This window comes from Aspergillus sydowii (genome assembly GCF_001890705.1).
Source record: "Aspergillus sydowii CBS 593.65 unplaced genomic scaffold ASPSYscaffold_18, whole genome shotgun sequence".
Classification (NCBI taxonomy): Eukaryota; Fungi; Ascomycota; class Eurotiomycetes; order Eurotiales; family Aspergillaceae; genus Aspergillus; species Aspergillus sydowii.
Window position 1 is genome coordinate 461539 of NW_024467876.1, and position 25684 is coordinate 487222.

Genomic DNA, 25684 nt, shown 5'->3' on the forward strand with positions numbered 1-25684 from the left:
CGGGCGTCTGGGCGTTAGGTAATTGCAACCAGGACTGGGATAGAGGCGAGTCAGGCTCCAATGAGCACCCAAAGTTCTACTTCCGAGGCCCAGCAGCGACGCCAGTGACCGTAAGCCAGGCAGTCCTCATTGGTAAGAGGCCGGTGCTGTTGCCGACTGCTCGGCAAGCGCAAGAAGGGGCTTTTCATTGGACGTGCCAGGCCCATCAGTGCCTCCCAGCGAGTCGCAGGAACGCGTCCGACTCGGCGGCGAGAAGAATCTTCACACCGCCCGCAAATTCACGGGACGAGCGCCACTTATCGTCGTGCGCCTGATTGGCCACTTGCCACATGGACACGGAATCGTCGCTATAGACCAATCACATCAAATGTTGTCCGAATCAAGATTTCTACTATACATTACTCCGTATACAGGAGCAGAATGCCCGCACCTACAGCGTCGCCTTCGTAAGCCCCACGTCCAACCCAGTAATATCAACGGCCGGCCTCACACCCCGAATCAAATCTGCAACAGCCTTCCCAGTCCCAGGAGCAAGCGAAATGCCCCAAGGCCCATGACCTGCGGCTACAAAGACACCTCCATTCCTACTCGGCCTCAAATCAACCCCAAGAGCAGCATCATCGACCCTCCCAACAAACGGCACGCCGCGCTCCGCAACAGGTCTAAAACACAGACCCTCACGGAGGATCTCAAGGTCGTCCACATTAGGCGTTTCATTTGTTGACTCAGTTGTTCCGTCCGGTAACCTACCCATGAGTCGGACAGCGACGGCTTTTAATTTCTCGACTTCGCTCTGCTCAAAAAAGGACTTTATATCCTCGACGCACTCTTGAACGGGGATTTCGCCGCTGTTTAAACCCGCGATGTAGATCTCGCTTCCCTGGCGCGAAAACAGTTCTGGGCTGAAGCCGCAAGACGGCGGGTGTGTTGTAAAGACTGCGTGGCTACGGTTGTTTACCTTGCGCTCGTGGGCTGGTGTGTACCGCGGTGAGCGGACGAGGAGGGAGTACCCTGCCAGTGGATAGATTGGGAATGTTGCGTTTGATGCTGGGAAGAGAGATTGGAAGACGCGTGGGGTCCAGGCGCCTGCGGCAAGAACGAGGTTCGTACATTTGATTGTTCCTTCAGCCTTTGTATTAAGGTTGAGTATCCTCACGGCTGTTATTGTGCCGGTTGAGTCGGTGATGAGGGACGTAGCTGTGCTTTGCTGGTGGAGTTTCACGCCTCGGAGGAGACTCCTGTCTAGTAGGAACTGCGAAAGACGGACGGGGTCGCTGGGTCTCATCAGCTTCTCTTTCTTTACTATATCGGGGTGTGGGCGTACACCTGCGCAACGCTATCCCCCTCGCTGATCCTCTCAGCAGCCGTCCCCTTCTGCGTGGTTAACCACTCCGGCCCTTCAGCCAGTACAGGTTGACTCGTCGCCGTCTCTGCACGACTCGTCCCAGTGCGTAACCAGTCATCACTGTCAGAACTCGCATCCGTACTCCGAGACCCGAGACTCAGCGCCGTCCCCTTCATAAACCCCCACTTCTTGTCGCCGGCGTACTTCGCCGAAAGGGCCTCATGTTCGGCGAACGAGTATCCGCCGAGCGGGAGAAGAGACGGCTCGAACCAATCCTTCGCTAGGAAGCCTGCCGCATAGCCGGATGCAGAGCTGAACAGCGTTGAGGAGGATTCGATGATATGGATATCCTGGCCTGGTTGCTGCTCGGAGAGATAGTAGGCGATTGAAGCGCCGATTATGCCCCCGCCGAGGATCACAGTGGACATTTTGTGGTAGTTTACGTTGAATACTCCCGGAATTCCCCCAACAGGCGCGCGTTTATATATCTGCAGGATGATAGGGATAAAAGTCGAGCTCTGGTTGATCTCCGATTGAATTCTGCAGGTTCACTTGCCTTTGGAGTTTGGACTCTCTGCTGATGTTTTAACTGGAAAAGAGGTTGCGGGAAACTGTTCCCGCCGGAATATTCACTGGTTCCGACAGATGACAGCACCTTGAAGTAAACGCCACATACCAGTATCAAATATTAATGAACATAGTCAATAACTTAAGAGTGGGCTGGATCACTTATACGTATACATATTGTCGTCTTAATTGCTCAATATATTCTTCCAGCAGAGCTGATCTAATTAAAGGGATTGTGTCAAGCTCGTCGCCATATTTGAGCAGATGTTCAATTATCAATTTGATAATTAGTGATTTTGCAAGCGCATTTTACACACGGCAAATAAGAGATCTCAATACTCTGGCTGTCTCCATATCCGCCATCTACGGGCTGTCCAGAGCAAGCGCGGGGCAGGAGGGGTAAAAGGCACGATAACATACCAGTTCCATGGTCACCGTCCAATTGCGCAATTTGATTTACAGGATATGAATTATCTAAAATTACTCTATACTTTTGTATCGTCCATGTTCATATAGCTAACCCTCTAGGTCCTGGTCGATGTGCCACCCCACAGCCAGTTACATCATCCCGACTTTTCTCCCGCAACACCAAACTCCCCAAGTTCCAACTCTACCACACATCTTCCCTCCACTTCATCAAGACAACCAGATCGAATCGCAATGGCACCCAAAACTATCATCGTCACTGGAGCTTCCAGAGGTCCTTCCCTCCCCAAACCCAACCCCAACCCCTCTTCAGCCTCCAACACACCACTAACAAAAAACCAGGCATCGGCCTCGCTATCTCAAAATACCTCCTCTCCGCCCCTCAAAACCACAACGTCGTCGTCGTCGCACGAAGCATCGAGCCCCTCCAAGCCCTGAAATCCGAATACAGCAACCAAGTCGCCGTACTAAATGGGGATCTGGCGGACTTCAGTCTCGCAGAGAAAGCCGTCGAACTGGCCGTCAAGACCTTTGGGCGGTTGGACGGGTTGGTCCTGAACCACGGGATCCTGGGCCAGGTGGGGAAGATTGCGGCCGCGGATATTGAGGAGTGGAAGAAGGGGTATGAGGTGAATTTCTTCAGTCTGGTGTCGTTTATCACGGCGGCGTTGCCGGCGTTGAGGGAGAGTAAGGGTCGCATTGTGTTTACGAGTTCGGGTGCGAGTGTCTCTGCGTATCGTGGCTGGGGACTTTACGGGTCTACGAAGGCTGCGATGAATCATCTGGCTTTGAGTCTTGGGGAGGAAGAGCCTGATGTTGTGAGTGTTTCTATCCGGCCGGGGATGGTGGATACGGAGATGCAGAGGGAGTTGAGGGAGGACCATGCGACGACATTGGAGCCGCAGGTGCATTCTAAGTTTACGACGGTGCATAAGGAGGGGAAGTTGCTGAAGCCTGAGCAGCCGGGCCATGTGATGGCCAAGTTGGTGCTGGACGCGCCAAAGGAGTTAAGCGGAAAGTTTCTTTCGTAAGTGCTCTATTCTGCATTTTTTGCTCTATTGCTAACGGACAAGGTGGAATGACCAACAACTCGAGGCCTACCAGGCGTAATACAGTCTACTATATAGAAGAGTCAGCAGTGACTCGACACGAAGCCATAGAACAGCATAGCAAAACAATTGAATTGATCAGCCGAAAGATGAAAAGCAGGTACATTTCTTAAGCATCAGATGCAGCGCATCTTCATACTTAGCATGGAATGTAGTTTGTTCATCACAAAATTATGAAAGAAAAAGAAAATTTCCGCTGTCGTACCTTGATTACAAAGTTGTACTCGCGTCAGGGTTGTTTTGTTGCTGAGATCCTAGATTCTTCAAACAGTCAGCATTGGTCACACAAGTGCTGAGTGATGCAAAATGTGAAGAATTGATATTTCAGTGGTCCGTTTGGCTTGGACAGTGTACGTCACCATAGATGGTCTGATAGGGGCGACAACGATGTTCATCATGTAAAGGGAACAAGTAAATAGTCGATTAAACGTACCATATCAGTTAGTCAAGAACATTTTGTCGCAGTTCGTCCACATTGAAGCATGGAAACATTGCATTGAGAATCCATGTTTGGGATGTGAAGGAAAACAGACACGAAAAAAATCGCAGCCGAAGAAAAGGTTGCGGGGGCGGTCGGATTCTGCCGCCTGGTTGTTCCGTTCCGCGTCGAGTCGCATCCATATTTATTCGCGATGAGCTCGGTCGAGGCTCACGGACCACCGAGATAGCCTGGATAGATACACTTGTCGCGGTTCTCAAGCTCTGGTATATCCTCACCAGTCAACTATACCAACAACACAACTCCACAATGTCAGATCGCGAATTCAGCTGTAAGTTGTAATCACACTCTCGCGCATTCTAGGCGCATCCAAGAGCTAACGCGGTGATAGCAAACGACGACCTGTCGCTTCCCAAAGGTGTGTATGATCGCTTATTATGCTCCTCGGCGTATTCTAGTGTCTTTATATGAGACATACTCGCGATTCCTCCTGCAGCAATAGAGTCCAATCTAACTAGCCCAGCGACGGTCCAGAAAATCATCACAGAGATCCTCCCGCCGTCCTCCGGGCAGTCCTTCTCTAAAGACGCGCGCGATCTCCTCATGGAATGCTGCGTCGAGTTCATCACCCTGATCTCCTCTGAAGCCAACGACATCAGCGAAAAGGAAGCGAAGAAGACTATCGCCTGTGAACACGTGGAGCGGGCTCTGCGTGATCTTGGTTTCGGCGATTACATCCAGGATGTCCTTGCCGTCGCGGAGGAACATAAGGAGCAGTTGAAGGTACGGCCTGTCCGCCCCTGGATCTTGACATGACGTGTGGTAATACCGGGACTAATGAGTTGCAGTCGCGGGAAAAGAAGCAGAGCAAGATGGAGCAGAGCGGGTTATCGGAGGAGGAACTGCTCCGGCAGCAGCAGGAGTTATTCCGCTCTGCGACGGAGAAGTATCATTCTGCTGAGTAAAAGTCGGATCTATCTATGCCTGAGAGTGGATTATGATGGACTCGTGCTGGTCATAGAGCGAATGATTTGGAGTTTATACTGGGCCGTGGAGTTAGAGGGGTTTCACTTTATTTTATATCAAGGGAATATCAGCTCTGGTTGACCTTTAAACTATATATATCATAATACAACGCGTATGGTCTTATTCTGTTCACATGAATTTCCGTAGGTGGAATGCCCTCAGTGAGATCTGCGGTGGAAATATATATTGTTCTGGCCTAGAGTTTTCGCAGCAGACCAAACAACCACAACGCAAGGATATTATTTCATAACAATATTATTATTTAGTTACTTCTCTCCAGCTGCAAATAACAAACAACATCAAAATTGCTTAAAGCTCCAGTGCAGCGAGTTTCGATCGATCGTGTCTGGAGCCGAAATGCGCTAACCGGATCTGGCCCCGCCCAACCTCAGCGCGCAAGGTCGCAGCAAACACCGCGGAACCTCCAAGAGCCTCCATCACGCATCGTCCCCCAGCGCAAGAATGCCGCCATTCAAGGATGAGCATATTCTGGTACGCCCCTTACACGATAGCCTATTATTGCATGAAAAGTTTGCTAATTAATTGATAGATAATTGCGCCAGGATCGCAAGTGACCCTGGCGCAACTGGGCCTCCCAGAGTCCTTCACCCCGGCCCGGTATCGTTTCCCCTCGCGAATGTTCCCCGCTGAGAAGAAGGGCGAATATGAACCGCACAAGATTCGCGAGAGGCGACAGGAGGTGAAAATATCCAATGGGCAGGACACACCCGCACCGAAGGAGAAGGAGGACGTGGAGATGAAGGAAGCCGACCAGCAGCCACAGCAACCGGCCACGCAAGAAGGGACGGAGAACACCGACGCGCCGAAGCCTGAGAGCACCGGCGAGCCAAAGGCCGAGAACGGCGAGAACGCGGCAGAGGGCGAGGCGAAGGAAGGTGAAAACGAAGAGAACGGGGATGGCCAGACGGTGGAGGAGATTTTCTACGAGGAAGACGTTGCGTCTGAGGAGGGGGCCATTTTCCCTATGGAGAACGGGCGTATTGTTGATTGGGGGTGTTTCTTTGCTCTCCTGACGCATGTTCACAATACGCTCAGTCCCCCGTTTCATACACCCATCATGCTTATCGCTGAGCCGGCTTGGTCGCTGCGCGACAGGGAGGCGATAACGCAGTTTGTTTTTGAAAAGTTCAAGACGCCTGCGTTTTGTCTTATGGATTCTGCGGTCGCAGTTTGCTATGGTTATGGCACGGGGACTGCAACGGTTGTCGATGTTGGGAAGGACAAGGTCGATGTCACCGCGGTTACGGATTTCCTAGTCAACGAGCACGGTAGAGGTATCGCATTGGAAGGATGTGGTGGTGACTACTTGACCGACCGGCTTCAGGAGCTGCTGGGTCCGAAGGGATTCACCAGGGAGATCTGTGAACAGTTGAAGCGGAGCAACATTACCGAGCTTCTACCTGCAGGAACGCCTCTACCGGGCGCCGCGGCTACCGCACACCAAGAAGGAAGCCAACCAGCCCCTGACCCTACGACACAGCCTGGAGCTTCGGGGGAGAACCAGCAACCGAAAAGCCAGAACGGTACTGCGGAGAATGAAGAAGATGAGGAGGTTCTGGATGTAGCGGCCATTGTCAGCGGCGGCAACACCAGCGAATACCTTGCTGCTCGGGAGAAGGAGAAGGGAACCGTGAAGAAGGGCGCGGATCCGAATGCTAAGCCTGTTCGCCTTCCTAATTCCAAGAAAGAAAAGGCTACATTCCAGTTTCAGGAATTTGTTAAGTTAGAGCCAGAGAAGGACGCGCCCAGCGGCCCGGGACGCTTCATCCGCCAGACAAGAGATATTGAAGTCGGAGTTGAACGCTTCCTCGCTGCCACGCCAAAGCAAAAGACAGGCGACAGATTGTCCAGCGGTCTCCTTGAGGATATCGCGACACAGATACACCACACCATTCTCGCTGTCCCCGATGCCACCAAGCGTAGTGAACTCTGGGATTCGCTGATCGTCGTTGGTAATGGTAGCAAGGTCAAGGGTTAGTACATCCACTTTTACTATTACCGTCTCATCCACTAACGTTTTACAGGCTTCACCCAAGCCCTGATCAGCACAATCACTCAAAAGTTCGTTCTCTCGCCATCCGGCACCATCTTCACCTCGGAAATCCCCTCCAATTTCTCCACACCCCTTCCCACCGGCGGAACGAACACTCCTGCACCTCAAGGCCTTCCCGGCCCAATGCACAACCAAGGCGGTGGTGTAAATCCTCTTCTCGTCGCTGCCACCCACTCCAACAACCCCGCCGCCGCCGGCATGCCGCCAGGAACGCCGTTGATGGACCCGACCTTGTCTCACCACCGCTCCACCGGCCATTCGCAGACCCCGACCTCCGTCAAGATCGTACGGCCACCCGAGTACTTCCCCGAGTGGAAAGAGCAGACTGCCACCAACGCTTCTACGCAGAACAATCCCGGTCTCAACGGTCCTCCCGGCCCTGCTGCCACCGGCGGTCACCACGGCATGGAAGAGGCTTTCTTCCTCGGCGCGCAAGTCGCATCCAAGGTTGTCTTTGTCATCGACCAGGGCATCAGCAAGGGCTTCATGAGCCGTGTCGAGTATAACGAGAACGGGCCGTCGGCGATTCATGAGTATGTTATGTGAGTTCGCTAGCCACGACACGGTTTGATAGCACATCCAAAATTCACTATCTCGGTATGGATTTATCGGCCGTATATGATTATTTCACGCTAGAATTGGTACTTGTCATCTTGCCTGTGCTTGATCTTTCAGTACTGTTGTGTATTCTACGGGGCGTCGTTTTCGTTATTCTCCAGAAAAAGCAACCTTAGGATGCTGGTATGGTAGGTGGAGTTTGGTTTAATACAGTAGATATTTCTATGCAAGCTTTATTAATGATCTAGGACTTGCTTGTAATGCATCTTTTGTCACTTTTATTAGCTTGTTACGAAAAAGGAAATAATCACGTGACCAAACTTAGATAAGCGGGTTATCTCTCTCTCCATCTCCGCCACCGACTTCTTCCCCGACAACTCGATCGCCTTGAACAAGACACCTTTGAATTTCTAGACGGAATAGACATATCCTATCCTCCAAGATGCCGCGCGCTGAAGCGGGGAGCACCAAAGCTCTCAGCAATAAGATGAAAGCCGTATGTCCCCTGCGAAGTCCCATCCAATCGATTCCGGCGATAAGATCAAGATCAAATGCTAAGAATTATCCAGAAAGGCTTAGGTCGGCTACGATGGTACTGTCAAGCATGTGAGCGCCAGATGCGCGACGAAAACGGGTTCAAATGGTGAGTCTCATCATTCCGGTTGGTTTACGAACAGTCAGAACTGAGTACTGACGTTATTTGTAATAGCCACGTTCAAAGCGAAAGCCACGTCCGACAGGTTCTGCTCATCGGCGAGGACCCGAAGCGGTATATCGAGGACTACAGCAAGCAGTTCATTAAGAATTTCTTAGATTTGTTGAAGTCTACGCACGGCGAGAAGAAGGTGCATATCAACCAGTTCTACCAGCAGGTTATTGCTGATAAGGAAGTGAGTCGAGTTCCCATTTATTTTGGCTTATATGGAGAAGGATGATACTGACTGATGTTTCATTAGCACATTCACATGAACGCGACGAAGTGGAAAAGTCTTAGCCAGTTTGCGGCGCATCTTGGCCGCGAGGGTCTGTGCCATGTTGAGGAGACGGAAAAGGGCCTTTTCGTTTCATATATCGATCGGAGTCCGGATGCGATGCGGCGACGGGAGGCAATCATGAAGAAGGAACGGCAAGATCGCGGAGATGAGGAGCGGGAGCAGCGCTTGATCCAGGAGCAGGTTGAACGTGCGCGGGTGAATGAGAAGGAGAAGGAGGACGATATCGATCCCGAGGCAAGGAATTTGCAGCGCAAGGAGGGAGAGAAGGTGAAGCTGAATATTGGATTTGGTGCGAAGCCTACGTCACCTGCTGCCGAACAGTCGCAGACACAATCGCCCGAGGAGAAGGAGAAAGACCCTTCTTCATCAACGCCGGAGGACTCATCAGCGGCCGCTTCTCCTGCGCCGACGCAAGCTCCTCAAACTGCGCCGAAGGTGTCTATGTCGTTAGGAGGTGGTAATGGCAAGCCCAAGAACGTGTTCGCATCCGCAGCGAAGAAGAACCCGCTGGCCGGGAAGAAGGGATCTGTCATGCCCCAGCCGAAGAAAATGACAGAGCAGGAGCGAATAATGAAACAAGAAATGGAGGCCATGCAGCGGAAGCGCTTGGGCGGTGGAGGGATGCCGAACCCCAAGCGGCCGAAGGTGTCATGAAGAGACAGCGTGAAATCCACCTTCTTTTCAGGGGTCCTCTAACGGAGCCCTTAACCCCCGCCGGGCAGGTCCCTAACAAATCCAACTACGGTCGAGACAGGGCTAGAATCTTCCGAGAGTATTATTTACTGCCTGGCAATCGGGACGCCCACTATAGGCAGCACAAGCTTGTGACGACTCGTACTCTAATAAAGAGAGCGAACGTCGAGCGTCAGGACAGCTCTGGTATGCTCATCGTCTGAAATCTTCGTTCGTATATCTAAATAGAGACTTAGGAATAGCCTCAAATAAGCTACCTGGTTCGATTTGACAGCTTGGCGCCCTCCCAAATTAGCCCCGCTTCACAGCAATAATTCCATGTCCCTCGCACTCATACATCTGTTTTAGCTTGATTAAAATATTGGTTGCCCAGACTCAGCTCTGCTCCTGAGATTCCGCTTAGCAAAGCTGGAGAGCCACTTTTATGAGGCGGTCCCAGCTCACTGGTGAAACAGTCCCACCAAACTAGGGGCCTGTCTTCATTTTGCAGTTTCTATCCCAGACAGCCTTGTTTGAGGGCCGGGAAAGATTCGGATCCTGCAGACTCAACAAGCCTAGACCCTTGGCGCAATATGCATGGTCCCATTCCCCTTTCGCCCTACAAGCGGTGCACGATATATTCGCGATATACCCATCCGTGATCTGCATTGCAGTCTGGGAGATCAGCCAACTCGTCACTCTTTTTGTTGTCTTTTTAGTTCGTATCGCTGGTCGATAGTTACTTTCATTCATTAATCGTAAATATGAAGATCTTTCTCCTAGGAGCCGTGCTTGCTGCGGCGCAGAGCGTCACCGCTGCCCTAGATGAGTCGCTCCTTGAGACCTATGTTGGCTCGCTCGAACTCACCTCTTCATTCAACCCCGTTGAGGCAGCCTACTGGACTGGGTATGCTCATCACCGACGTACCCCGTTCGCCGTCTCTCCCGATGGGGAGTCGGCGTACCTTGCCTATCTGGACTCGAGCGAGACGGACGTCCACGTCCAGAAGGTTGACCCTAGCACGTTCAAGGCAGTGGGATCTACTGTTACCGTGACAGGCGGAAAAGAAGGTATTCACGTCGCTATCGAGTGGATGTAGAAGAGGCTAACAACTATAGCTGGCGGTCTGGTTGCCCACAATGACGGCTTCGCCCTCCTCACCAACGAGGCCATGCCCTCCGGAACCTCCAATGCACCACCTGACAACACCCCCGTCGCTGTCCTCTACCGCTACACCAACGGCGAGCAAACCTGGAAGACCTGGCTAGGCGGCCCAGACGTCGAATCAGCCGACGGCTCCCTGGCCTCTCCAGATATGAATGGTGACCTCGTTTACTCCGCGGACGCCAATCTCTACGGTGCATACTTCGTCGTGACAGCCTACTCTGGCTCTGCCTCCGGCCACTACGGCGACAGCATTCAATACGTCAACGATGCCGGTAAACTCCAGACCATCTCCGGTGCAACCAGCACCTGGGGATGCAGCCACAACACAGGTATCGCGTTCGAAGAGGCCTCCGAGGCCCCCTTCGCCAGTATCTGCGCCGAAGATCAGGGTGCCATCTGGCTCAACACCAAGGGACAAGGAATGACAACCGAGGGCGTCAAGATCTCCAACGAGAACACCACCAACGGTGCCTCCGGTGAACCCATGGGCGGTATGGGCGGCAGTTACAGCGCCCTCGTCAAGTTTGGCGATAGCTCGCGGTACATCTTCGCGTGGCCCTCTCGCGGCGCCATCGACGTCACTGAGAACGAGTGGATGGGTGCTGGATACACGCATGTCCTTCCCCGCAATGAGAACCGCAACGTTGCCGTCGCTCTCTTCTCTGACAAGAACACGCTCGTCGGGAAGCAGGCCACTTCTGAAGTCGGTGCCCAGGACGGCGATAGCCAGATTACCTGGGTCACCGAGGGGGAGGCTGATCATTCTAACGTCCGCGTTGCCGCGTTCGGTGCCGACAACGCCCTGCTGACCTGGGAGCAAATTGACGACCCGACCTGCGATGAGTTCATTGCCATGGGCTGCAAGGGTCCGTTCTCCGGAACGTACTTCCAGCAGATCGACAAGAATGGCAAGGCTGTGGGAACTGCTCTCAACAGCTCTGACATCTACGTCGCTGGTGACCTCGTGAATATCGGAGACCGGATCTGCTGGCCGTACGTGAGCATGGAGTGGGATTTGACTGACACCGTTGGTGGATATGGTGGACAGTCGACTGACACCACGAAGAAGATCAGCTTTGCCTGTATTGGGCTGAATGGATCGGGAGGTAGCTCTGGCTCGGCTACTGCGAGTGCATCTGGATCTGGATTAGCTTCTGCGACTGCGAGTGCGTCTGATGATGTCTCTGTACCTGCTTCCGGCGCTGGGAACACGCAAGTTGCTGCGCAGACTACTGGCGTCAGCACTGAGACTGCCACCGATGGTGAAGTTAGCCTGCCCACTGGAGCTGATGCTACCGGCGAGTCAGTTGAGACTACTACTACCGGAGAAGCTGCCACTGCCACTCCTACCCGCAGACCAGGCAAGTGCAGGGCTCACTATAACCACTAGGAGCTCAACAAGCTACTCGGGTAGGGATAGTCGAGACAAGTGAGTACCACTCGTAACTGGTAGTATACGGTGAACTCAATTCTTCCAGTTATGGGTAAAATTTGACTCTGTATGTCCGTATGTATGAGAGTAAAATAGAAAATAGACACTATTTCGTGTCGATTGTTTACATTTAACTGGTTATCCAAGGGACTCTAAATATCTTCACGAATCATTAGAGTAAGCTGTAAACCCTGAATACAAATTGCTGAGACCACCGTCTGAGAAATTTTTGAAGACACACGCACGATAATACTTCAGTGAATTTCGTTTAGTAACGAAGCAGAAAGCTGCAAACTCCCAACTCATAGCGTGTGGTATCGCTGCTACCGTCGCCTTGCGTATAGGGTTTAAAGTATATATAATTGCTCTTGAGAGGGACCGCAAGCCATGACGACATTGAGCAAAACAATAGCCCTGGAAAAAGGGAAATAACAACAACAAATGAGTTTATAATGAGATCTTACATTCACAATGTAAACGCAGTTATGAATGGATGGTTATGCTGGGGTTGTGGTTGATGCTGGAAGGTTCTGCCTCAGGCCGTAACTTAGTCAGCACTCCGCGAGCTGGCCAGAATCTTCAGTTGGAGCTGGGGATCTTGAAGCCACAGCAAGCCATCTGCATCCTCGCCACCACACCTCTCGTCGCGACGGTCCTGATTCTCTCCTCCTTCAACTCCGCATTACCTTCTTAGTCGCACACTCTTACGCGCTTCTTGATCGCGCCCTCCCGACAATGGCCAACTACCTCGCCTCTATCTTCGGAACCGAGCAAGACAAAGTCAACTGCTCCTTCTACTACAAGATCGGCGCCTGCAGACACGGTGACCGCTGCTCGCGCAAACATGTCAAGCCCTCATATTCGCAGACAATTCTCATGCCGAACATGTACCAAAATCCCGCGTACGACCCCAAGAGCAAGATGAACCCCAGCCAGCTGCAGAACCACTTCGATGCGTTCTACGAGGATGTCTGGTGTGAAATGTGCAAGTACGGCGAGCTGGAGGAGCTAGTAGTGTGCGACAACAATAATGACCGTAAGTCTTTGCCTCCCTTTTACCTGCGCTTGTCTTCGCCGAAGCTAATTTTGCTTTCTTTATCGCAGACCTCATCGGGAACGTCTACGCCCGATTCAAGTACGAAGAAGACGCACAGGCAGCGTGCGATACGCTGAACTCCCGATGGTACGCCGCGCGACCAATATATTGCGAATTATCACCGGTTACCGATTTCCGAGAAGCGTGCTGTCGTCTAAATAGTGGCGAGGGGTGTGTTCGCGGCGGGTTTTGCAACTTCATTCACCGGAAGGACCCCAGCAATGAGCTGGACCGGGAGCTTCGCCTCAGCACGAAGAAGTGGTTGAAGGAGCGTGGCCGCGATGCGCGGAGTGTGAGTCGCAGTCCGAGCCCCGAGCCTACACGGCGGAGATATTAGGCATCTGATGATTGTGTTACATACGGGGCGTTGGGAGATTGCTGTTTGTACTTTTAGTTATGATATCAAAGCTTTCCTAGTAATGGCATTGCAATATCTTCCATCTTCCCTATCCTCAAAAGTAGTATCTAATAAACTGTAATAGTAATAGTACTTGGTGCAAGCAGGTGAACCCATCCCGATTGGGAGATAAATGGCAGGTCTTGGCATCTGCTCCGGGGCGCGTCCGTCGCGTCCGACAAAGAAAGTCTTCCAGATACAACTCCGCTCCCATTTTGCAAATTGATGTCGGATCCGCCTGAATTAAATTTCCCAGTTTTAAAACTGCAATGGCGAACGGCACGCAAAGACAGACCTACGATGATAGCAACAGGGCCTTCCTCCAGGCCTTGATGGCCCGCTCAACACTAACCTACGAGGAATCAAAACCCCTCCTTGCGGCCATTCTCTCAGTCCACGGTACATCTGTCAAAAGGATACATCATTCTGAGCTTTGCTAACCATATCCAAACAGGAGGTGAGACCGTCTCTGAAGACGACATCACAGAAGACGACCTCTCCACATTCGTCGCCGCTGCCAACTCCGCGATTTCACCCTTCGATCTCGAAATCAGAAGCACACTCCCTCAGCTCCAAGTCGACGACCCCTTCGGCGAAACCATCGCACCGGAGCGCGTTTACGCCCTCGTGAACACCACCAGCGACGGCCTGACCCAGCTCGCGACAACGTACACAGCCGATGAGATTTCATTCGTGAAGCGCATTCTAGACCGGATGTTCGAGGCGAATAATACCCGGATCGCGGAGGTGATGGCGGTCAACTCGATTGAGGCAATACAACAGTCGAAAGTGAGTGGTGAGAACCGGCGTGAGTCCGGCTCGGCGACGCAGGCTACTCAGGGTGGGGCTGCGCAGCCGCTGAGCATGACGCAGGCGGAGACGGTGTTGAAGCAGCTTGTTGAGGATGGGTGGTTTGAGAAGAGTAGGAAAGGGCTCTATACGCTGAGTCCACGGGGATTGATGGAACTACGGGGTTGGCTTGTTGCGACGTATAATGATGAGAATGAGGAGGGGAGGAGGATTAATAAGATCAAGTTCTGTGCGGCGTGCAGAGATATTATTACGGTTGTAAGTTGACTGTCCTTGTTGATGGTGGAGTGCTAGGCTAACTAAACAGGGTCAACGCTGTGGAAATCGTGAGTGTCTAGGCCGGTTACACGATCACTGTATGCGCAATTTCTTCCGGGTGCAGAAGGCGGAGCAGTGTCCGGTGTGCAGAGCGCCATGGCCAGGAGATAAGTTTGTCGGGGAGCGCGCGATCATCAAGGCGGGTCAGAATAGACGGAGCGGTGGTGCTCGTCCGAGCATGGTCGAACCAAGCACGCAGGTGTCGCAGGCTACAGACGGAGATATGGATGAGGAGCTTAGCGATTGAGCTTGACGGGTATCTATGCGAGTCTATTGACTATGCAACGGATCTGTATAGGTGTCTGCGGCTTATATATGGCCAGCCTCTGCCCACTGGGGTCTCCAAACAATCGCGTCGTCAGATAGTACCAGCTCGGCGTTGCGCTTGAATTTCACGCGACCGGCTGAAGCTGGTCCAGAAGCTAGTCTTCGTCACCCACGGCGAGCATTTACCTGCATTAAGATGCAGCTGGACACTGCGACTGGTGACTGAAATGTATGCAGACAGACTAGTCCTGCCAGGAGACTGTCTCCGCGGGAATATCATTATCAAAATGGATCAACTGCTCTCTGCTGGAATAGGCAGATCATTATGAAAGACCACCTTCCTGCCCTGCTTTTCCATCGCCTCAATAGCGTTCTTCTTCCGCAATTCGCGGGCCTGCTGCTCGGTCAACAGCACAAAGTCATGCTTCAGCAGCTTCGTGCCGACCTTGACCCCGTACTTCTTCGCCATCTCCTCATCCTCAACTGTCGTCAAATCAACGACCAGCGACTCCTTCACACCAAACACTGGATCGGACGTCTCGTATGGGTCTCCACGGGGATAGAGCGCCCTAACTAATTAGCATCCACAATCAAACCCATCCGCGTATCTGGAAACTCACGTTATCAAAAGATCATACCCCGGCTTATCCAGCATAAAATGCACATGCCCCGGCCGATTCGGATGTCTCCCCAGGGCAACCAACATCTTCCCCACAGGCCCATCCATCGGAATCGGATATGGCACTGGCACAATAGCCTGGAAAAAGAACTCCCCATTCTCATCCGACCTCAACACACCGCGCCCATCAGGCCCCGCCCGATTCGGATTCTGCACGTCATAGAAGCCCTTCGAATCCCCTTCCCACACATCAACCTTCACCCCATCCACAGGATTCCCATCAATGTCCTTAATACTAGCCAGCACAAGCAACCTCGTCGCATCGGGGTCCGAATGCAATACCGCGCCGTGGCTCATATCCTCGGCATCATGCGTATGGAACGGCCCCAGCACCGTCCCCTCCGTTGCCGGCGGTTTCCGCGGGTGGTTAATCGAATCAACAAGACTCGACACACCAAGTGTATCGGAGAGGAGGATCATCTCATGCCGCAGGTCGTCGCTTATCTGCCCGATCTCTGTGAGGAATTTCACGCCGGCACCCCATTCTTCAGTGCTGAGGCGGGTTTCGAGGCAGAATTCATGGAGGTGCGTTACGATTCTGTGTAGGAGGTAGCGCAGGCGCGGGTCGGTGCATTGGCTGTTCACGATGTGGACGTTCTCGGTGATGTTTTCGGTAGTGAGGTCTTTCATGGGTGGGAGGGTTGAGGGGGGTGTTGTTGGTGGCATTTTGCTTGTTGGTGCTGTAGACACCTGGGGGTTAGGCAACGAATATTAAGAGGTGTTTAACCTGGCAATGGGATGTTGTTTTTAAGAACTCCTGACCGAGGGGAAGGCTGTTTCTTGCTGCTCTGGGCCCCACATAACGACCAGGCAATATTGTGTGTACGACTGTGTAACGCCGCAGCTGAGAGCACTATATAATGAACCCCACGTGGAGAAGTGATCACCGAACGGTGGAGAAGGCCGGTCCCATTCCGCAGAATTATTAATGCCACTCTCATGATGGGAGTACTGTTTGAGTATTATTATAATTCGTGGTGATACTATGTATGTCTAGATATTACATATTAGATAAGCCGCGACTCATCGCTCGGGTCGTTCCTCGCTGTGTCTGTCCATGGACTGTTTCTGACTCTGACTCTGCTGCGTCCGCCCACCGTCCAGCTCGTAGAGTTGACTTCCGTGACTTCCAACCTCAACTCTGCTCTGAGACGCGCTTAGTTCCCTAAGAACTTGGTCGGCAGAGAGCTCCCCTAGAATGGGCGGTTTACGCTCGCTTGTTTCAGGCCGCTCGGTATCATTTTTCTGGGCCTTGCGCCGCCGAGACCGTAGAAAGAACCAGACGAGCCCAAGGATGATGGCCGCTCCAGCCACGCCACCGACCACTCCTCCTGCTATAGCGCCTTTGTTCGTGGATTGGGACTGGGTTTTTTTAGTGCTCGGTCTGTTGTTCGGACCATCTGTGAAGAGAAAAGCTAGTGAAGGGTTGTCCCATACTGAGGGGGTCGGAGAGTTTTGGATATCGCCCGCTGTGCTGGAGGGAATGGAATAGCTCAGTAGGGCGGGCTGCAAAGTTAGTACAGGGTACAATAGGTTCCCTTCTCAAACTCACATCGAAATTGTTACGCACAAGTTCAGACTGCGCGTCGTATAGAAAGGTTGGGGTTTTGTAGCACCCTGCCTTGGGATCACTTCGGCCGACATAAGACTGGCGTCCACCAACGCCGAGAATCTGTCTCCCATACGCTTGGCACGTATGAGACATTCGACCTTTGGATAGGCCTGCCGCTCGGTACCACTAGAATGATGGAATGGACAGATATGAGCTGTACATGTTAGAGAGGACCTAGACCGGGGCAAGTGTTGCATACACATCTTTCACGATCTCTTTACTCTCATAGTCCGCCCCGCTTATAACGTAGATTTGAAATGACTCTGACGAGGGTTCATGCATGACCGATGCGCAGAATTGGGTTCGACGTGCCACGTCGCCTGTGGTCGTTTGGTTATACCACACGCCCGCTTCAATATCGTAGACCTGGACGTAATCCCACGAGTTCTGGGCTTGTTAGCCCGTAAACTACAACGTAAACCTGATAAACGCACCGTGGTAATCTCTGGGTCGACACTGCTTTTGCTAGCCGGGACTTCACCACCGAGGAAAACTAGAGCTCCCTTGTCACGGGATGGAAGATAAACCAGCGCGCCTTGCTGCACAGGCGTGAATGGAGCTTCGAGCAAGGTGTACTCCATTGTAGTGGTGTTGTATTGGATCATACCGGTTGCATAGGATTTTGTGTCGTCGGTTATTGACGAGGTTGTTTGCTTGGTTTCATACCCGCCAAGGTAATACGCCGCCTGTAGTTCGGGGACGTTAATGTATGCTGTATAGTTGTGGATCAGCATTGACTGAATGTAAGAGTGGGCAGTTGGCAACTCAAGTCATACCACCCTCAATAAGTCGCACGGGTTTGACAGATGTCTTTTGTTCCTCCCACGAACCATCGGCGATGTTATACATCCACACTCCGCCATCATCTGGTCTTTTCCCACTCGGGCTCCGTCCCCCGTAGCTGAAAAGCGTCGAATTGGCTTGATTTGACCACAGTGCCTGATCTCTCAGTTTTGGGACCTTGGTAGGAACCAAGCTCAGTTTATAATTTGACCCGTCTTGTAGATCAACCGGAGCAGAGAGATCCAGCTTGATGAAATAGTTGTCTTTGCGGCAAGTTAGCAATCGGGAATCCCAAGCAAGGCAGCGACACAGGCATACTCGACGAATTCTTATCGGTGTCAAGACTCCCACCGTCCATGCCATTCATGTACAAAACATCGTCGACGATATTTGCTAGACATTTGTTATGTCAACTTGTTCTGGGAGCTTGGGCGCGAATCGGAGAACATACCACCAAATACCCAATTGCGACAGAACCCCTCGGACAGATCGGCCTGCACATCGCGTTCCGTGACCGTTTGAAGCGTGCCTGCTGCCACTTGCACGCCGATAGCCGTCAGCAGGAGACGAAATAACCGCGACATCCTGCAAAACGACCGCGATTGTTGACAGGAATTCATCCCCAGAACCTTGAAGAATCGAGCAAAAGCCCAGGCTGAGGTTCCTGGGGCGGACCGGAGTAAGGCGTCCCATCCCCCATGTCTCGTTGGCCTTGACCATCGTCATTGGGAAAAGAATGTCACACAAGCGCGGCGAGGCCGGCGACACAGCCAGCGATCTCCTGAGACATTGCCTTGGGCGTGAAGGATCGGCGAAGGAAGGGCCCAATGGTTTGGCCTCGTGTTGACATTTTGGAAAAGAGGCATGCAGCTTTGCTTGCTGTGGCTCGCACCAGCCCTGGCGGCAGCCATCCAAGCCACCGACGCTCGAGCCGGCGCGACTTGGCGGAGAAAAGGCATTTCCGCCCGCTCGGCTTGCGAGATGGAAGGTGGAAGAGTTGGTCTGTGATGGATGATGGTCTGACGGACTACGATGGCTGAGGCTGAAGAATGGAAGAATCTCAGTCACTCGAAAACAATCAGCGCTTGAACACGTGGGGGCACGTGCTACTTTTCGATCTTTCCTTGTGTCTCGGTCTTGACTCTTGAGACTTGACGGTCGAGTCTGGACTCTCACAGCATTCCTCCTCCTTATCTTGTGCACCGTGCATTCCAACTTCTCTCTGACAGATCACTGCTCGCCCACCGTGTTCAGCGCGCCGTTACTGAGCGACTGGTACATCAACGACACTTGGTCACTGAACGCCTCTACTCAGACAGCTCAATACCTTCCACCTGCGAAGACTACAATGGTATTCAATGCGAACAGCCTCGATGCTGAGCGAAACCCAGCCGGGCGCGCAATTGCGTCAAAGGCGATATGGGTTGATCGATCGAGGGTTATCGATTACAGCCAACAGCCCTACACAGAAGAAACAGACAAGACAGCCCCTGCAGAACTCGATCGGCTGTTGACGGCTGTCTAGCATTGAGCATGCGTTTCAGGCGTTCAGGCCCACCGAAACTTTGGCTATATCCACCGGATATTTGAGTGTATTGCAGATTGCATGGCCGCGGGGAGCTCGCTGGTAGGCCCATTCTGCCTGATCTTCGTGACATACTTGGTCGGGATACGGCTATTCGGCAGGAATCTCAACTTGCGGGGTCGAGCCCGTGCCTGCGTTGCTTGAGGAAGTTAAGCTTCTAGCGGATGCTTGTACGTGCCAAGACTGAAGCTTTTCTACTTGAGACACGGAACTAACTAGGAGAGAGCTCCTGATGGGGTCTGAAATTAGGCTATTCTGAATAAGTATGGATTATGAAACCAGCCCACCGGTCGTTTGACTCGTTTGACACCGTTCTGTGTTTCACCCTGACACTCCCGCGCGCTCTAGACACCGCTCTCATCAAGGACATGGCCCACAGGCCTCCATCAAGGACATGGCCCACAGGCCTCCATCAAGGGGATTAACCGGCCATCCTGAACAACCGGTGTTGCGGATCTTTATCCAGATTCAGAATCTCTGTTTCCAATTGACGATGGCCGTCGACTATAAAGCAGCGCGCTCCCGGATGACTTCACTCGACAGCCTCGAAAACTGACATTCCCTCAAGTCAAGCAACACCTTCAAGCAAAATGGTTTCTTTCTCGAGTCTTCTTCTTGCGTGCTCCGCCGCAGCCGGAGCCTTTGCTGCACCGTCCGACAAGAGCCTCGCTCAGCGCTCCACCGAGAGTTCTACTGGAACTAACAACGGCTACTACTACTCCTTCTGGACCGACGGCGGCGGCGACGTGACCTACACTAATGGCGACGGAGGATCATACACCGTGGAATGGACTGATGTCGGCAACTTTGTCGGCGGAAAGGGATGGAACCCAGGAAGCACCAGGTACGACTCTTCGGCCAGTTGAATTTGGAAGCTAACCATAGCAGGACAATCAACTTCGAGGGCACTTTCAGCCCCAGCGGCAACGGCTACCTTTCCGTGTACGGCTGGACCCAGAACCCTCTGGTCGAGTACTACGTTGTCGAGTCCTACGGTGACTACAACCCCGGCACTGCCGGAGAGCACCAGGGAACCGTTGAATCTGACGGCGGCACCTATGACATTTACACCGCGACTCGCACCAACGCGCCTTCGATCGAAGGCACCGCTACGTTCACCCAGTTCTGGTCTGTCCGCCAGGACAAGCGCTCGTCTGGAAGCGTTACCATTGGAAACCACTTTGATGCTTGGTCTGGTCTCGGAATGACCTTGGGCACTCACAACTACCAGATCGTGGCCGTTGAGGGTTACCAGAGCAGCGGGTCTGCTTCCATTACTGTCTCCTAGATGTAAACTCTAAGAATGCAGGCGCCGGTTGGAGTTGAATAACAAGATTCAGGAATCAGCTCAATCACCACCCGCTTCTATCCTGTATGTACTGCTAAATGATTTCATAGGATTGGACAAGAATTCAACGCTGGGCATTGAGTATTCAGATTTCTGTAGAAGTAAGCCAGACTGGCCAGCATACGGGACCCGCCCTAAACATATATAGCCACCAGGGGGAAACCCTCCTGTATATACTTGTCTTTATTATTCAATATCAATAACAACCTTGGAGAAGTGTTTCTGACTTTCCAAATATTCATATGCCCCTTTAACGTCGTCAAACCCAAATACTTTTTCATCAACCACTGGCTTAATCCCCTTCTCATCAATAAACCTATTCATCTCCTCAAACTGCACCCGCGTACCCAGCAGGAAGCCCCTCGTCGTGCAGAGATGGACGAGCCCATCCATGACAGAAGGTACATTCTGCTCTCCAGCGCCTAGCAACCCCGTCAGTGCAACAATCCCATCAGGCCGGATGGCCTTCATCGATTGCGCCACGGTCGACGGTCCACCAACGTCAACAACAAGATCCACGCCGCGACCATCAGGCGTAAGAGTTCTTGCAACTTCTCCCCAATCCGGCGTAGATACATAGTTTATGACGTGGTGCGCTCCCAGCGAGGAAAGCCTCTCAGCTTTAGCAGACGAGCTGGTCGTCGCAATGACAGTTGCACCAGCAGCAAGAGCAAACTAGATTAAATCAGCCCTCATCTCCCATGTATATAGTAGGTAGGTAGGTAGGTAGGTAAGTAAGTAAGTAACCAAGAGGAAGCATACCTGCAACGCAGCAACACTAACACCCCCACTGCCCTGCACAAGGACAATATCCCCTTGACACAATCCCCTCCCCCTCCCAGGCAACGCAGCCCCAAAAAGCGCATTCCATGCCGTCAGCCCCGAGCACGTCAGCGTCGCCGCCTCCCGGAACCCCAGCGTAACAGGCATCGCCACAAGCGACGTCTCGTGGAAAACAGCATACCTGCTCATCGTCCCATGCGCGCCATGGCCCAGCCCCGAATTTATATCCGGGAATGTAGCCGGGGCGTCGGCCGGTTTGCCCACCGTGAGGTGTGCGACGACCTTGTCGCCGCTGGTGAAGCGGGACACGCCGGGGCCGGTTGAGAGGACTGTTCCTGCGCCGTCGGAGCAGGGGATGATGGGCGAGGGGAGGGAGATGTTGAATTTTCCCTGTTGGAGTTAGTTAACATGCTTTTCCACTACGTAGTAGACACTGGATAGTAGACCGTAGGTAGGGTGGTGTATGTAGGGTACCTTCGCAATGGCCAACTCGCGATAATTCAACGACGTGGCGTGGATCCGCACGAGGACGTCATTCGGACCGAGAGGCGGTAGCTCGTGTTCTGGCTTGAACTCGAGGCTGGAGGGCCCCGATTGTCCTGTTAGGAGCCATGCTGGGGTTGTCGTGGGTGGCATTTTTTAACTACGTATAGGCACTGGCACTGCTACTGTCGCCTTTCAGAACTCGATTCAGGGTAGGGGAAAAGGACCGGACGGCCCGCGAGTCTGCGAGAGCCATGATTTATAATGGGCGGTAGAGGTCGAAGTATATCCACCTTGTGGAGCAGATGGAAATCGGTACCGAATTGTTGGGCCGTTTGTGAAGAATCCGAGTCAGTTTTCTGGTTGCGTCCACTGTGACGCTTCTTGGCACGAGTCATTAGGGCTGTGAAGAAATACCGATTTTAATTCTATACTAACTCCCAAAAATTGTGGCTCTTTTCTCTTGGTATTAAGTGAGTTGTTACACTGTCATTACCAGTAACCAAAGTGTTGTCAGAGAGAAGTATTTTTAGGAACTCCATGCCACCGCAAGCAAAACCTAAACACAGGGCCATCCAGTACCTGGTCCAGGAACGAACTTTCGGCACTGACTACACAGTAGCCACGCAAAGTATGCCAGATCATGGGACAAGTTGATGGCCAGATTGTGCTACGAAGCTAGATCCATACAATCACATGCAGTTCAAGTGCTGACTATGACTGTTAACTCTCGCGCTCGTCGCTCACACCACCTGGTATCAGGGTACATTGTATACCATGAGAGAACATATGATGGAGGAGTCATTGTTGGAAGCTTGTTCGTACAGGACTTTAAGCATGCAAGGCTGACTGCTATCCGGCTATCACAGTTTGTTCGTGTATGATGGAGTCTATAGGTTCTCGTACACGAGAAATAGCCAAGGGCCGGAGGCAGTTATACTCACGGAGAGGGAGAAGGAAACTAGAAGAAGTAAGGTAGTAAGGCAGAGGTTTTGTTGGCGAGAAGCAGAGCCCGTTTACGTAGCAATGCTTCGAACGCACTGGAAAGGCAAGCGCCGCCGTCAGACAACCGTCCCTGGCCATGCCACGAATCATAGAGATCATGTCTGCTTAAATGACTCCTCGCAGCCCTCCTGCCTCCGAAGAAGCTGCGAAGTAAAAGCAGAATGGCCAGAAATAGCTGTACCAGCATTTTCTATACCGATCATTCCACCGTCGGGTGCATTAAGAGGGTCAGTTCTGAACCTTGAAGCTGATGGCAGTCATGAAATATACTTTCCTCCCCCTATATCTTGCCTGCGAAGAGCCCCCCGTCTTTCTTTCTCATTTTCCCATCTACAAATCTCTTCACTCTTGGTAATATCAGCATTTCTGCTCATACTATCAGGAACAACCAACTCATACTTATCTTTCACTCTTACTTACTCTACTTCTACCCATTTCTTACTTCACTTTACTTTACTATCACTTTTATCTCACTCAATTTATCTCAATATGGGTTCCTTCATGCAACAGCCCGAAGCCAACGAGGCTGGAAACGGTATGCCACCAAACTGGCGTGCCGCAACCAAAGCCGCCAAGGGCGTGCAAGACACCATAAAGGAGATGATGAGAAAGGAGCAAGTGAGGAAAGAGAGAGAAGAGCGCGAAGAGATAGTAACTGATCTCGAGCGCATCCTCGACAAAGCCTTAAGGCTAGGGGTTGAAGTGAGTCCCACAGCCCTAAGCCGGGTCGGGATCGAGATGAAGCATCTGCCGCTCGCCTGGGAACATATGATCATAGACCCCCAGAGCCTGAACACAGATTTCTTCTTCAAGCCCATGCCAGTGGAAATCATCCGAGAGCATGCACCGATCCTGGTCCCTGCCGATGATTCTGACCATGTCCTGGACGTTGTGGACAGCCAAGGTCCGGCCCAGAATTCGGGGGACGCCCCGGAATCTGACCAGGTCGGACAAGGCCAGAGCTCAGACTACGATGGGGACGTGGACTCGAACGATGAGAGTGGGTTTTGGGACGATAGAGGCATTGACGACGTCTGCCCTATCCTGACCCCAGACCCTGAGGATGGTGGCCTGCTGCCGGATGATGGTAAGTTTACTTACTTGCACGCTCCTTTGACTTGTAACTGACGGCTCGTAGTGTCTGAGGAATACCAGGCTGTCAGTTCCTGGCTGACAGAGATAGAGGATCAGGTAGAGCTCAACACTCACTCGCCTGTCCTGGACTCTCGTGCCGACGCTATGGACAGCCTTCACATCCATACAGCATCCAGAGTATGGCGGATGTTTACCGAATTAGACAGGCAATATTCCCCATACAGCAGCAATGTCATTCGTCTCGTCAATGTCACAAACTGGCGCGTCCCGTAAGTCCTTTTTTAACCATTTCAGGAAGTGTATACTGACCAGTCCAGGTTACGGCTTCAAAAGCCACACAACGTTTTTGGCCGCTACACAAATGCAGACTCCGAAATCACCGTCCCCCGGGGCTACACTCCCACCCATAGGTGGTTCGTCCAGTGTGCCTTTGTCGCGACAGGGGGTGAGCCTCACGAACAGTTTATCGTGGCGAGCCCCGGCCCTGACGACTTCTCCGGCGGCCTTGTACATAGCGAGATCATCACAATCTTCACGGCAATGATCACGCGGTACAAGAGCGGTCGTCCATATATCAAGAGGCAGAAAGTCATGCCAGTAAGTCCTGGCTCACCCAACTGCTCGACCACAGTAAGCTAACGGTAGCAGGTCATGCTCATCTCTGTCATCAGGAACGTTGTCCGGGTCGTCCAAGCCCACTATGACGGACAAAAGGTCGTAGTAAGGGTTTCACAGGCCAACAACCCTGAGATCATGACAGAGGGGTTCCCCTCTGTCATCTTTGCGCCAGGTATCTTGCATCAACCCCCGTTGGGGATACCGAGGACTACCCCATGGCCATGCCAGATATACAGCCAACATGGGGAGTAAAGAGGACAAGTGAAGACGCCGAGCTTGAGGAGGCATCGCCTTGTATCAAGAAACCTCGAGTTGGCATTGGAGCTTGTCGTGGATGGTGCTGGTGATGATTGGTGATGAATTGGCTTGGAGATAGGAGCCGGTTGCTCCTGAGACTGAACATTTTCTTCCTTACTTTTTTTTTTTTAAATTTGAATTATGCTGCGAGGACCTTTTCCCTGTTGTGCCTTTTCCCTCAAAGAGGTTTTGCACATTAGGGTTTTGACTGGCTCGCAGCATTTCTTTTTTGATTTTTTGATCTTTGACTACTTGACTCATGATTACTTGACTTTTGATTACTTGATTTCTTGATTTCTTGATTTTTGATTTTTACTTCCATACAAGGGTCTTCTATTCTTTGTGCTTTTACTACAGGGTTGAGATTGGGAATTGTCTTGGGGGCGGCTGTATTTGAGTCGCTGCGAGGACCTTTTTCCCTGTTATGTCTTTTATCCTCAAAGAGGTTTTGGCATGCTGGGTTTTTTACTGGCTCGCAGCATGTTTTATTATTCCAATCAAAACTGGGAGCACCATAAAATGGCTCACCATTACACACAAACACATATGATGCATCCCAGTCGTAGTTACCGCAGTACCATGTCAACTAGAACATGACATATAGGTTCGCTCCATTTAGTACACGGTATAATAGTAAAAAGGATATAATCGGTGGTATTTGAAACTAGCCTTACCTTCTCTACTAGCTATTATATTC

The 25684-nt window shown here is 52.0% G+C and overlaps 13 protein-coding genes across 13 annotated transcripts; 9 read left to right on the forward strand and 4 right to left on the reverse strand.

The window, feature by feature from the left end:
* Nucleotides 1-318: 318 nt before the first annotated feature.
* Nucleotides 319-1904, reverse strand: ASPSYDRAFT_563084 (NAD(P)/FAD-dependent oxidoreductase). The gene is made up of 2 exons (XM_040849191.1): nucleotides 1325-1904; nucleotides 319-1274 (listed from the first exon to the last, which is right to left on the reverse strand). The coding sequence occupies exons 1-2, from the start codon at nucleotides 1771-1773 to the stop codon at nucleotides 431-433; spliced, it is 1293 nt and encodes a 430-aa protein (XP_040696741.1). The 5' UTR covers nucleotides 1774-1904; the 3' UTR covers nucleotides 319-430.
* A 668-nt stretch (nucleotides 1905-2572) lies between these two features.
* ASPSYDRAFT_37025 (SDR family oxidoreductase) lies at nucleotides 2573-3448 on the forward strand (the record flags this gene model as incomplete). The annotated part of the gene is made up of 3 exons (XM_040845494.1): nucleotides 2573-2612; nucleotides 2681-3365; nucleotides 3412-3448. The coding sequence occupies 3 exons, from the start codon at nucleotides 2573-2575 to the stop codon at nucleotides 3446-3448; spliced, it is 762 nt and encodes a 253-aa protein (XP_040696742.1).
* Nucleotides 3449-4081: 633 nt separating this feature from the next.
* On the forward strand, nucleotides 4082-5031 carry nctB (negative cofactor 2 transcription regulator complex subunit NCB2). The gene is made up of 4 exons (XM_040848323.1): nucleotides 4082-4217; nucleotides 4278-4304; nucleotides 4410-4663; nucleotides 4729-5031. Exons 1-4 carry the CDS (start codon nucleotides 4196-4198, stop codon nucleotides 4849-4851), a joined length of 426 nt encoding a protein of 141 aa, XP_040696743.1. The 5' UTR covers nucleotides 4082-4195; the 3' UTR covers nucleotides 4852-5031.
* Nucleotides 5032-5247: 216 nt separating this feature from the next.
* ASPSYDRAFT_51609 (putative chromatin remodeling complex subunit (Arp9)) lies at nucleotides 5248-7929 on the forward strand. Its single transcript, XM_040848324.1, has 3 exons — nucleotides 5248-5404; nucleotides 5463-6906; nucleotides 6958-7929. Exons 1-3 carry the CDS (start codon nucleotides 5375-5377, stop codon nucleotides 7530-7532), a joined length of 2049 nt encoding a protein of 682 aa, XP_040696744.1. The 5' UTR covers nucleotides 5248-5374; the 3' UTR covers nucleotides 7533-7929.
* Nucleotides 7914-9553, forward strand: ASPSYDRAFT_51610 (putative C2H2 finger domain protein (Kin17)). Its single transcript, XM_040848325.1, has 4 exons — nucleotides 7914-8040; nucleotides 8114-8187; nucleotides 8254-8434; nucleotides 8501-9553. The coding sequence occupies exons 1-4, from the start codon at nucleotides 7987-7989 to the stop codon at nucleotides 9191-9193; spliced, it is 1002 nt and encodes a 333-aa protein (XP_040696745.1). The 5' UTR covers nucleotides 7914-7986; the 3' UTR covers nucleotides 9194-9553.
* On the forward strand, nucleotides 9476-11967 carry ASPSYDRAFT_51612 (uncharacterized protein). The gene is made up of 2 exons (XM_040848326.1): nucleotides 9476-10282; nucleotides 10331-11967. The coding sequence occupies exons 1-2, from the start codon at nucleotides 9976-9978 to the stop codon at nucleotides 11767-11769; spliced, it is 1746 nt and encodes a 581-aa protein (XP_040696746.1). The 5' UTR covers nucleotides 9476-9975; the 3' UTR covers nucleotides 11770-11967.
* A 545-nt stretch (nucleotides 11968-12512) lies between these two features.
* On the forward strand, nucleotides 12513-13353 carry ASPSYDRAFT_51614 (zinc finger CCCH domain-containing RNA-binding protein). Its single transcript, XM_040848327.1, has 2 exons — nucleotides 12513-12847; nucleotides 12916-13353. Exons 1-2 carry the CDS (start codon nucleotides 12547-12549, stop codon nucleotides 13242-13244), a joined length of 630 nt encoding a protein of 209 aa, XP_040696747.1. The 5' UTR covers nucleotides 12513-12546; the 3' UTR covers nucleotides 13245-13353.
* Nucleotides 13354-13573: 220 nt separating this feature from the next.
* ASPSYDRAFT_163659 (non-structural maintenance of chromosomes element 1 family protein) lies at nucleotides 13574-14679 on the forward strand (the record flags this gene model as incomplete). Its single annotated transcript, XM_040843186.1, has 3 exons — nucleotides 13574-13703; nucleotides 13759-14372; nucleotides 14422-14679. 3 exons carry the CDS (start codon nucleotides 13574-13576, stop codon nucleotides 14677-14679), a joined length of 1002 nt encoding a protein of 333 aa, XP_040696748.1.
* Nucleotides 14680-14991: 312 nt separating this feature from the next.
* On the reverse strand, nucleotides 14992-16044 carry ASPSYDRAFT_137520 (intradiol ring-cleavage dioxygenase; the record flags this gene model as incomplete). The annotated part of the gene is made up of 2 exons (XM_040840793.1): nucleotides 14992-15268; nucleotides 15320-16044. The coding sequence occupies 2 exons, from the start codon at nucleotides 16042-16044 to the stop codon at nucleotides 14992-14994; spliced, it is 1002 nt and encodes a 333-aa protein (XP_040696749.1).
* Nucleotides 16045-16401: 357 nt separating this feature from the next.
* On the reverse strand, nucleotides 16402-18357 carry ASPSYDRAFT_37033 (uncharacterized protein; the record flags this gene model as incomplete). The annotated part of the gene is made up of 7 exons (XM_040845495.1): nucleotides 16402-16884; nucleotides 16931-17116; nucleotides 17171-17377; nucleotides 17425-17702; nucleotides 17767-18036; nucleotides 18092-18166; nucleotides 18225-18357. 7 exons carry the CDS (start codon nucleotides 18355-18357, stop codon nucleotides 16402-16404), a joined length of 1632 nt encoding a protein of 543 aa, XP_040696750.1.
* Nucleotides 18358-19948: 1591 nt separating this feature from the next.
* ASPSYDRAFT_95307 (glycoside hydrolase family 11 protein) lies at nucleotides 19949-20646 on the forward strand (the record flags this gene model as incomplete). Its single annotated transcript, XM_040853104.1, has 2 exons — nucleotides 19949-20202; nucleotides 20247-20646. The coding sequence occupies 2 exons, from the start codon at nucleotides 19949-19951 to the stop codon at nucleotides 20644-20646; spliced, it is 654 nt and encodes a 217-aa protein (XP_040696751.1).
* Nucleotides 20647-20892: 246 nt separating this feature from the next.
* ASPSYDRAFT_163845 (zinc-dependent alcohol dehydrogenase family protein) lies at nucleotides 20893-21888 on the reverse strand (the record flags this gene model as incomplete). The annotated part of the gene is made up of 2 exons (XM_040843202.1): nucleotides 20893-21381; nucleotides 21469-21888. Coding segments are annotated over 2 exons (909 nt in total), but the record flags the coding sequence as incomplete, so codon positions are not given.
* A 1578-nt stretch (nucleotides 21889-23466) lies between these two features.
* On the forward strand, nucleotides 23467-24942 carry ASPSYDRAFT_37036 (uncharacterized protein; the record flags this gene model as incomplete). Its single annotated transcript, XM_040845496.1, has 4 exons — nucleotides 23467-24064; nucleotides 24116-24341; nucleotides 24390-24669; nucleotides 24721-24942. 4 exons carry the CDS (start codon nucleotides 23467-23469, stop codon nucleotides 24940-24942), a joined length of 1326 nt encoding a protein of 441 aa, XP_040696753.1.
* Nucleotides 24943-25684: the final 742 nt, after the last annotated feature.

Bases quoted from the DNA above. Each gene is read 5' to 3' on its own strand.
- ASPSYDRAFT_51612 (XM_040848326.1), top strand. From the start codon at position 9,976: ATGAAGATCTTTCTCCTAGGAGCCGTGCTTGCTGCGGCGCAGAGCGTC. The intron at 10,283-10,330 runs GTATTCACGTCG...TAACAACTATAG, and splicing joins CGTGACAGGCGGAAAAGAAG to CTGGCGGTCTGGTTGCCCAC.
- ASPSYDRAFT_51609 (XM_040848324.1), top strand. From the start codon at position 5,375: ATGCCGCCATTCAAGGATGAGCATATTCTG. The intron at 5,405-5,462 runs GTACGCCCCTTA...ATTAATTGATAG, and splicing joins TCAAGGATGAGCATATTCTG to ATAATTGCGCCAGGATCGCA. The intron at 6,907-6,957 runs GTTAGTACATCC...AACGTTTTACAG, and splicing joins TAATGGTAGCAAGGTCAAGG to GCTTCACCCAAGCCCTGATC.
- ASPSYDRAFT_51610 (XM_040848325.1), top strand. From the start codon at position 7,987: ATGCCGCGCGCTGAAGCGGGGAGCACCAAAGCTCTCAGCAATAAGATG. The intron at 8,041-8,113 runs GTATGTCCCCTG...AGAATTATCCAG, and splicing joins TCAGCAATAAGATGAAAGCC to AAAGGCTTAGGTCGGCTACG. The intron at 8,435-8,500 runs GTGAGTCGAGTT...ATGTTTCATTAG, and splicing joins AGGTTATTGCTGATAAGGAA to CACATTCACATGAACGCGAC.
- ASPSYDRAFT_51614 (XM_040848327.1), top strand. From the start codon at position 12,547: ATGGCCAACTACCTCGCCTCTATCTTCGGAACCGAGCAAGACAAAGTC. The intron at 12,848-12,915 runs GTAAGTCTTTGC...TCTTTATCGCAG, and splicing joins GTGCGACAACAATAATGACC to ACCTCATCGGGAACGTCTAC.
- ASPSYDRAFT_563084 (XM_040849191.1), bottom strand. From the start codon at position 1,773: ATGTCCACTGTGATCCTCGGCGGGGGCATAATCGGCGCTTCAATCGCC. The intron at 1,275-1,324 runs GTACGCCCACAC...GATGAGACCCAG, and splicing joins GGGGATAGCGTTGCGCAGGT to CGACCCCGTCCGTCTTTCGC.
- nctB (XM_040848323.1), top strand. From the start codon at position 4,196: ATGTCAGATCGCGAATTCAGCT. The intron at 4,218-4,277 runs GTAAGTTGTAAT...ACGCGGTGATAG, and splicing joins GTCAGATCGCGAATTCAGCT to CAAACGACGACCTGTCGCTT. The intron at 4,305-4,409 runs GTGTGTATGATC...TAACTAGCCCAG, and splicing joins CGACCTGTCGCTTCCCAAAG to CGACGGTCCAGAAAATCATC.